The sequence below is a fragment of the Schistocerca gregaria genome, chromosome 5, assembly GCF_023897955.1.
Source record: "Schistocerca gregaria isolate iqSchGreg1 chromosome 5, iqSchGreg1.2, whole genome shotgun sequence".
Lineage (NCBI taxonomy): Eukaryota > Metazoa > Arthropoda > Insecta > Orthoptera > Acrididae > Schistocerca > Schistocerca gregaria.
In genome coordinates this window covers 486405828-486415931 of record NC_064924.1, presented here as the reverse complement: position 1 = coordinate 486415931, position 10104 = coordinate 486405828, and the positions used below count along the sequence as shown (strand labels likewise).

The following is a 10104-nucleotide window of genomic DNA, read 5'->3' as shown; positions in this document are numbered from 1 at the left end:
TGAGACGTTCCCTCGGGGGATCCACCGGGGACCGAACCGCACAATAACACTGGGAGAATGGTTCGGTGTGGGGTGGCAGAGGGTTGAAGTGGACTGCGGTAGTCGTCGTGGGGTTGTGGACCTCTGCAGCTGCGGCGGGGACGGAGCCTCTCAGTCGTTTCTATGCCCCCGGTTAACATACAATACAATACAGGTGCATCAAGGAATAGTTGATATGATGATGGAAGGACTTGTATAGAGCAAAAATTGTAGAGGAAGACAAAGACTTGAATTCAGTAAGCAGGCTCAAGTGTATGTAGGTTGTGGTAGTTCAGAAGATATAATGATGGGAAGTATTACACCACTGACACTCTTAGCCGAACGCTACCAAACCGATATTCCAATGTTTCTGTGCCTGGGTGGGATACGTTGAGCAAAATTTCATCTTTATATGAGTTTATTTTCGGTACAGAAAACGGCCATTTCTACTGATAATGAATAATATGTGTAAATGATAGCCATTGAGTGTGTCTGTTGTTACTGGAACTTTTCAGGTGGAGATCGCAAAAGCTTGCTCAGATGACGTGCACGCGTAGCTTGTCAGACTTGTGTGAGAAACATAAGAAAAGCTCACCAATAGAACGCACATGTAGTTGACAGTAGAGCACTGCTGTAGAACGAGGGGTGGCGAAATAGACTCAGGACAAGGATGTGACTTTCAGCAAGGACGACACCTTGAGTGCCGGCCGCGGTGGTCTAGCGGTTCTAGGCGCTCAGTCCGGAACCGCGCGACTGCTACGGTCGCAGGTTCGAATCCTGCCTCGGACATGGATGTGTGTGATGTCCTTAGGCTAGTTAGATTTAAGTAGTTCTAAGTTCTAGGGGACTGATGACCACAGATGTTAAGTCCCATAGTGCTCAGAGCAATTTTGACACCTTGAGTAAATAGCGGGAACGTTCCCGTTGGTCTGACGAATAGGCGCAAGATAACAGCTGAATTTCGGACAGATGTTACTGGATTTGTGTCACTACGAACAGCTGAGGTTACTGAAACAGGAACTGAGATCTAGAGTTGCCAAGCTGACACCACAGAACGAACAGCAGAGACTTGCAGGGTGCACACCCAGAGTCATCTGGGACATTGAGTAGCATTCTGTAGTGTCCAGAATGGCGCTCAGATCGACACCAACGTGTCTGTAAGTGATCTAGTGGAAGTCACAGCAAACGACCATCCTCGAGACTCACAACTCTCCATCTCACGGAATCAAGGTGTGGGGAGCTTTTGAGTGTGATAACAGGACAGATCAGATAATTGTTGAAGAGTGCTGAATGCTTGTCAGTATGTGGTATGAATGGCAAATGCTGTTGTCTTACCCTTCATGACCACGACACCAAATGAAGATTTCCAGCAGGATAATGCAGGACCCTGCAATTCAATTCACACCACTATTTGAGGAACATACAGATCTTAAAATTGTCAGTCTGTTCGCCTAATTTGTCACCCATACAGCATCTTTGGGAGGAGATATTTTCATACAAGACTCCAACGAGCAATCTTAATGAATGAATACAACAAGGCAATAATTTTCTGAAAATGTCAGCCGAATTCTGTTTGATTCTATGTCACAACGAATACACGTGTGTTTGTAATCATGGGGGTCATAGGCAATGATAAAGTCTTAAGGCATGGGTAGTTGGGAACCCACGAAGGGCGGGTTCAGCTGCCCAAATAGTAAGATTTTCCTATCATGCCCGCACCTTGGCACCTTTCTTTAATGAAGTATGACAGTTGTGCGTTTTATGTGTATCTGGTAAGTGCAAGTGACTGTAATGTGTGTGTGTGTGTGTGTGTGTGTGTGTGTGTGTGTGTGTGTGTGTGTGTGTGTGTGTGTACGCGCGCGTGTTTTGTGTGTGTGTAGTGTGCTGAAGTGTTTGTGTTGGATGCTGACAATAGAAGCGAGATGGTGAAACATAGCCTATTCCTCTCGAATAGCGCTAAGCGAGCTGCCGAATTTACTGTCTCCATTCATTGGATGGATCACCATCAGCTGTGTCCCACACCCTCTCTTCATGAGACACAGTAGTGAGGTTTGGAGTTTAATTCAAGACATGCACGTAAAGACTAGTAATCACAGGCTCTGCGCCATCAACCATTCTTCCATTTCCCATAAACACAAAGGGGAAAGCTGTTAATAGCAGCCCGCATTTCGTGGTCGTGCGGTAGCGTTCTCGCTTCACACGCCCTGGGTCCCGGGTTCGCTTCAAGGCGGGGTCAGGGATTTTTCTCTGCTTCGTGATGGCTGGGTGTTGTGTGATCTCCTTAGGTTAGTTAGGTTTAATTAGTTCTAAGTTCTAAGGGACTGATGACCTCAGAAGTTAAGTCACATAGTGCTCAGAGCCATTTGAACCATTTTTTTGTTAATAGCAGGTGGTGTACCCAGATGGTTACGCTTGCAAGTACTTGCCACAACCGACGTGAACCAGTGTATCCAAGAAGGAAAGACTGTTGACACAGATACTGATGTTGATGTTTAACATCAGTTCTGAATTGACTTTTGATCATTTAATGTCCATTATGTATTGAACACTTCCACAGAGTTTGATGGAGATCGGATGGGTGTTTTATGGTGTTTTCTTCAGTGTATGAATAATTTAGCATAAAATGCACTAACGTGGAGAGAAATCTATCAAACTAGACTAAAAACTGATAATAGCAGCAATACCAGCAACAAAAAAACCCAACAAAAACCAAATAATTTTGAGCACAACAGCTGACATATATTAATGATTAACAGAAACCATCTCATCTGTATGATTCCATATTTATTGCGCTACTGCTCGATTATTTCTTGGAATGTATTCAGATTGTCAGTTTCAATCTTGTCCGTTGAACAGCAGGGGCTGTTCGTTTTGCCTGGTCAGGAAGACAGGAAATAATCTCTATCATAAACAACAACAACAACACAGGAAAATTGGTAAGAATGTTAGTATTTGGAGACGTTAGGGAATTACAGATTTAAGAGGGGTAGAGGAATATTATACTTCATAAATATACAAGGTGTAAGAAAAATTAATATATTTTATTTAGAAAAATTGCACTTTATAACACACTGATGTGGATATAGATGATGAGAGTCATTACTTTGGTGATATGAAACTAGAAACATTAAGGTGCAGTCTCAGTAGTCGGTGGTGGTGCGCACGTAGTTGTTGCCGGAGGGCATGGAGACGCGCTCGACGCCGCCGGGGAAGAGCTTGGGCAGGTCTTGGTCGGGCACGTGGGGCAGGATCATCACCTTGGTGCCGGGCGTCCAGTTGGCGGGGGTGGCCACCACCTTCAGCCGGTCCGTCAGCTGCAGGGAGTCGATCACGCGCAGCAGCTCACTGAAACACCAGCAGGCACGCGTCTCACCAACCATGCACAGAGTGCAGTGTACAGTGTACAGTGTGTGTATAGTGTGTGTGGGGAGGGGCAGGGTGTGGAGAGTGTGGCAGCGGTACTCACTCGACGTTCCGGCCGCAGGACGCGGGGTACACCATGGAGAGGCGCAGCCGGTTGTCCGGCCCGATGACGTACATGGCCCTCACCGTCATCGCCTTCTCCACGTTGTCCTTGTCGCGCTCGTCGATCATGTCCAGCTTGACGGCCAGCTCGCGCGTCTCGTCGGACACGATGGGGTACGGGAAGTCTCCGGGAATGTCCTTGCAGTACGACTTGATGTCCTGTGGACAACACAAGGGTGATAGCCATGAGCTCTGATGTAATGTGGAGATATTACGAATGTCATCTCGTTATCAGTTCAGTCAGAGTTAGCCAGTAGTGTGGAACACTCACATTGACCCAGTCCACGTGGTCCTTGAGCTTGTCGCAGGAGAGCGCCAGCAGCTTGACTCCTCGCTTCTGGAACTCCGGGTTGTGGACGGCGATGCGGCCCAGCTCTGTGGTACACACCGGCGTGAAGTCAGCCGGGTGCGAAAACAAAACACACCACCTGTCGAGAAAAAGTCGCGATTGAGTTATTACATTTTTTTCTACACTAATCTTTAAAGGGACTTTTCCATGAAATTACATACATATGTCATAATAATGTCTCCTGCAACGGATACTGCTGCATCTTGGGAGATTAACAATTCCTTTTAATAAAAATCTTATATTCTGTAGCCTTCAATCTACGTCTCATTAGCCATTAAAGCCTCTAATGCAATACTTTGGCTGTCACAGCATAACTATGTGTTCTCTAGTCGTAATGTATTTTCCTACTTAGAAAGTCTGAAATATTTACGTCTTTTGTTGTGTTAACAATAGTATGACTCCACAGTCCGCTCTTAAAACAAATTATGATTAATAATGTTCAGAATATGTTTAACATTACAAAGCACAATTGTACTAAAGCGATCATTAAATCTGCATTTGGGAATCCTGTAGTTCATACATTTATACTTTTGTTTTATAATTATCTGTTAACAAAAGGAGTTTGAAATAAACTAATAGCTGACGGTGATGAGTATCACACAATAGAAGTCTATTGTTTCATTTTGAACTCTATGTAAAGTGGACACATAGGATGTTCACAGACAGTTGAGAATATGGGAACAACTTTTTCAACAAATGATACCACTCCAAAGGATCCAACTGTTCCTTTATTTACGGAGCTGCTGAAGATAGTCTCATTTTATTAAAAACGGGGTAAGATAGTTTTCGTAACGGCATTCAAAACTGCTGAAAAGAAGACGTTCGGCTTTCCGACGCTTGTTTTTAAATGTTCGTGAAATTAAGAGTGAAATGCGTGCAATGTGGAGACCGAGAATTGTCTGTTAGTGCAGTACAGCGTCACGTAACAGGTGGAAAAATTCAGCACCTTGCCATCATGGTCACCATATTCAGAAAGTTAGAACATTGCTCATTTCTTCTCCTAAAGAGTCATAACAAGTTAGAACAAAAGCCATTAATTATTCTCGTCTACTGAATGCCAGTTCAGATTGCACTAGTACCCGCTTTCACAAGCAAAACATAGTTCCGTCAATAGCTGTGTGTATATGGAAATTTGCCGTTTGAAATTACTGCCATTACTTTTACAGAATCTTCTTTCAGCGTCGTAAACTAGTTCTCAGTATATGTACGTCTCGTTTAATATCCTGTAGATATTAGACGATGTTTTATTACTTTATATTTATAGGTCAAGTTTTATTTTGATTCAGATATAAGAAAGTTACCTCTTTCCTTCAGAAATTTTTTGTCTATTGTGATTATTATTTTGTAACTTATTTTTAAACTGATACACTAGTTGCATAGCATCCAAACACAAACACAACAAGACATCGAAATATCTTTTTGTGGAATATTTCGTGGCGTAAATGGTAAAAATAGTCATTTGTGCTTATATCTTTACCTGGAGATATTGTACCTGTTGTCTAATCACACGCAACTGTAAGGGCCATCAGTGGTATAAATAATGTCCGATAGGAGTAAGAACAAAGTGTTCTCAGCTTCTTTGAAGCTGTATTTTGCTGAAATTGGTCACACCAATGAAGTGTTTTCAACTGTAGAATTTGTACAAATCTCTTATTACTAGTTCCGGTGAATTATGATTTTCATATCGGCACGTGTTAATAGAATGGTATAAATAACATAAGGTACTTAGAGATTCATGGCCAAACGCAGATCGCTGTGAAGATCATAACTGCTGGACGTTTTAATCAAATAAAATATTTAAAAAAATTTACTATCAAAGACTGACACTAATTATACTGTATTTTGTTGTTACTAGGAACTGGATTGAATCGCGATTCATCACCGGAAGAAATCGATGGAATTCTCGCGTATGCACCCAAGTTTTGACCCAATGGAATCACATTTTATTGACTATTTCGAAATGAATTTAGTTCCTGTTCTGTTTAAATTCGAAGTCAAGTAACAGATGATACGGTTAAACAAACTGAACTAAAACAGACCTGCCAATAAAAGAGTATATCCAGAGCTATTAATTTTTTATTTCTTTAAAATAAATGAGTCCGCAACTCGTGGTCTTGTGGTAGCGTTCTCGCTTCCCGAGCACGGGGTCCCGGGTTCGATTCCCAGCGAGGTCAGGGAAAGAGCGGTAAAAATAAATTTCAAATTAAATAGCAAAAAAATTGAGCAGATGAGGAGAAAGAGTGAGAGAGGAAAAATTAAAACACCGAATTATTTTCAGAAGCTTACGAAACAGTTCCTTAATAAGTCGTTACCTACTTTCACGAAAGTAAACACATTGCCTACTTGCCTATCTGAAAACTACAGAAGCCGCTACTGAGTACGAAACGGAAACAAACATGACCCTTTTCAAAAACTTCAAATGGCTCTGAGCACTGTGCTACTTAACTTCTGAGGTCATCAGTCCCCTAGAACTTAGAACTACTTAAACCTAACTAACCTAAGGGCATCACACACACCCATGCCCGAGGCAGGATTCGAACCTGTGACCGTAGCAGCAGCGCGGTTCCGGACTGAAGCGCCTAGAACCGCACGCCCACAACGGCCGGCTGACCCTTTTCCATCTTTGTCGAGTGCTGGAATGGGTCACGTGCTCTGGCGATCATGTTGCGACTTGATACGAAAGCTCCCTCAGTCACTCTTTTCTTTTTTGTCTCTGCAGATAATTTGTTAAGCGTCAGTTGTATAGAGTGGTTCTATTGATGTTTTTAGTTCTACTATTATTTCCTGCGGATAATGGATCACAAACTAGACTGTACTCCTCCTTCAACAAAAAGGAGTAAGAGATAGGTGCATTTCACCAGAGAAATGCATAAAAATGAGCTGATGTCTGCCTTAAGTCTATCTCAGAGTGTCTGATACTCGTAGCACATGAAGAGAACTACATTGTCTCCCTGAAACAATACACCTGTCGTTTTCTTAAGGTTTGACGTATGCGCAAACAATAAGAGAGTTTCATGAATTGGCTATCGCCGGAATAAAATAGTAGAAATTATTTTAAAGGAACTGAGGATAAAGCATGAAAATTGAGGTCTGTCGTGGCCAAGCGGTTCTAGGCGCTACAGCCTGGAACCGCGCGACCGCTACGGTCGCAGGTTCAAATCCTGCCTCGGGCATGGAAGTGTGTGATGTCCTTAGGTTAGTTCGGTTTAAGTAGCTCTAAGTTCTAGGGGACTGATGACCTCAGCAGTTAAGTCCCATTGTGCTCAGAGGCATTTGAACCATTTTTTTGAGGTCTGTCCCCAGAAAATGGGTACATCTGCCGGAGTGAGGTGGGATGGCAGTAAAAAGGACCGGCCGTCAGTTTTTATTTCTCGCATAGAACACCTAGAAAAGTATCATCAGTTACTAAAAAAAAGAGTAAATCTGTACTCAGCTGATGATTTGTTTCATCACCGTAACGCTTTACTAGGCATAGACGTACTGGGTAGTTATGGTATGCCTGGCCTTTGAACTGATATACACAGCCGTTTACGGGGGCCCCTAGCCTTAACATGGATACCGAAACACGATGCAACTAGCCATTTTTTATGATGAACTGATTTAAGAAGCTATAAGGGAGAGCATAAAGGGACAATTGACAGGAATGGGGGAAAGAAATACAGTAGAAGAAGAATGGTTAGCTTTGAGAGATGAAGTAGTGAAGGCAGCAGAGGATCAAGTTGCTAAAAAGACGAGGGCTAGTAGAAATCCTTGGGTAACAGAAGAAATATTGAATTTAATTGATGAAAGGAGAAAATATAAAAATGCAGTAAATGAAGCAGGCAAAAAGGAATACAAACGCCTCAAAAATGAGATAGAAGGGAAGTGCCAAATGGCTAAGCAGGCATCGCCAGAAGACAAATTTAAGGATGTAGAGGCTTATCTCAGTAGGGGTAAGATAGATACTGCCTACAGGAAAATTAAAGAGACCTTTGGAGAAAAGAGAACCACTTGTATGAATATCAAGAGCTCAGATGGAAACCCAGTTCTAAGCAAAGAAGTGAAAGCAGAAAGGTGGAAGGAGTATATAGAGTGTCTATACAATGGTGACGTACTTGAGGACAATATTATGGAAATGGAAGAGGATGTAGATGAAGATGAAATGGGAGATACGATCCTGCGTGAAGAGTTTGACAGAGCACTGAAAGACCTGAGTCGAAACAAGACCCTGGGAGTAGACAGCATTCCATTAGAACTACTGACGTCGTAATGAGATATAGTCCTGACAAAACTCTACCATCTGGTGAGCAAGATGTGTGAAATACCCTTAGACTTCAAGAAGAATATAATAATTCCAATCCCAAAGAAAGCAGCTACTGACAGATGTGAAAATTACCGAACAATCAGTTTAATAATTCACGGATGCAAAATACTAACGCGAATTCTTTACAGACGAATGGAAAAACTGGTTGAAGCCGACCTCGTGGAAGATCAGTTTGGATTCCGAAGAAATATTGGAACACGTGAGGCAATACTGACCTTACGACTTATCTTAGAAGCTAGATTAAGGAAAGGCAATCCTAGGTTTCTAGCATATGTAGATTTAGAGAAAGCTTTTGACACAGTTGACTGGAATACTCTCTTTCAAATTCTAAAGGTGACAGGGGTAAAATACAGGGAACTAAAGGGGTATTTACAATTGTACAGAAACCAGATGGCAGTTATAAGAGTCGAGGGGCATGAAAGGGAGGAAGTGGTTGGTAAGGGAGTGAGACAGGGTTGTAGCCCTCCCCGATGTTATTCAATCTGTATATTGAGCTAGCAGTGAACGCAACAAAAGAAAAATTCGGTGTAGGTATTAAAATCCATGGAGAAAAAATAAAAACTTTGAGATTCGCCGATGACTTTGTAATTCTGTCAGAGACAGCAAAGGACTTGGAAGAGCAGTTGAATGGAATGGATAGTGTCTTGAAAGGAGGATATAAGATGAACATCAACAAAAGCAAAATGAGGATAATGGAATGTAGTCGAATTAAGTCGGGTGATGCTGAGGGAATTAGATTAGGAAATGAGACACTTAAAGTAGTAAAGGAGTTTTGCTATTTGGGGAGCAAAATAACTGACGATAGTCGAAGTAGAGACGATATAAAATGTAGGCTGGCAATGGCAAGGAAAGTATTTCTGAAGAAGAGAAATTTGTTAACATCGAGTATAGATGTAAGTGTCATGAAGTCGTTTCTGAAAGTATTTGTATGGAGCGTAGCCACGTATGGAAGTGAAACATGGACGATACCTAGTTAGAAGGGAATAGATGTTTTCGAAATGGGGTGCTACAGAAGAATGTTGAAGATTAGATGGGTAGATCATATAAGTAATGAGGAAGTATTGAATAGCATTGGGGTAAAGAGGAATTTGTGGCACAACTTGACTAGAAGAAGGGATCGGTTGGTAGGACATGTTTTGAGGCATTAAGGGGTCACCAATTTAGTGTTGGAGGGAAACGTAGAGGGTAAAAATAGTAGAGGGAGACCAAGAGATGAATACACTTAGCAGATTTAGAAGGATGTACGTTGCAGTAGGTACTGGGAGATGAAGAAGCTTGCACACGATAGAGTAGCATGGAGAGCTGCATCAAACCAGTCTCAGGACTGAAGACGACAACAACAACAAGTGAAAACCGAAAATATAATCTCGGCATCTTGTGGTTTACATTTGGATTTGTGGGCTGCCAGCAATCAAGAAGTCACCGACTACATTTAAATCGGACATACAAAATCCTGTGAGTTCTTGTTTTCGACAAAAATGCTAACATATTGCGGAACAAGGGAATTTGGAGTACAGTTGTTGGTGTACTTACGAGTTTCCCTTCCACTTGTAGAAGTCGAGAGGACCCTGCGTGGAGGGCGCCTGGAAGTTGGGCACGGTGCTCTCGAGCTTCATGGTGACGTTTGGCTGGCGTGTGAGTTGTGTTCTGCTACCGTGGTGACAGCGGACTGACTGCCGGCTTCTGGGAGCGGCCTTTTATCTGGCCGCTGTGGGCCCCGCTTCGTCATTCCGCGCCTGCCGGCTGCGTCACGAGCGAGGCTGCTTTGCGTAGCACTTCACGCCAGCAACGGCAGCCGGGAAAACGCTGATATCACGGCTGATACTGGCAGAGCCTGCGTCCAGATCAGTCTAAAGATCTGGCCAAATGCTTTGGTTCACCTGTTTGTGTACACACACACACACACACA

At 42.7% G+C, this 10104-nt stretch overlaps 1 protein-coding gene across 1 annotated transcript; it reads right to left on the bottom strand.

The window, feature by feature from the left end:
* Nucleotides 1–3040: 3040 nt before the first annotated feature.
* LOC126272130 (peroxiredoxin-6-like) lies at nucleotides 3041–9877 on the bottom strand. Its single transcript, XM_049974733.1, has 4 exons — nucleotides 9729–9877; nucleotides 3815–3971; nucleotides 3485–3702; nucleotides 3041–3363 (listed from the first exon to the last, which is right to left on the bottom strand). Exons 1-4 carry the CDS (start codon nucleotides 9809–9811, stop codon nucleotides 3159–3161), a joined length of 663 nt encoding a protein of 220 aa, XP_049830690.1. The 5' UTR covers nucleotides 9812–9877; the 3' UTR covers nucleotides 3041–3158.
* Nucleotides 9878–10104: the final 227 nt, after the last annotated feature.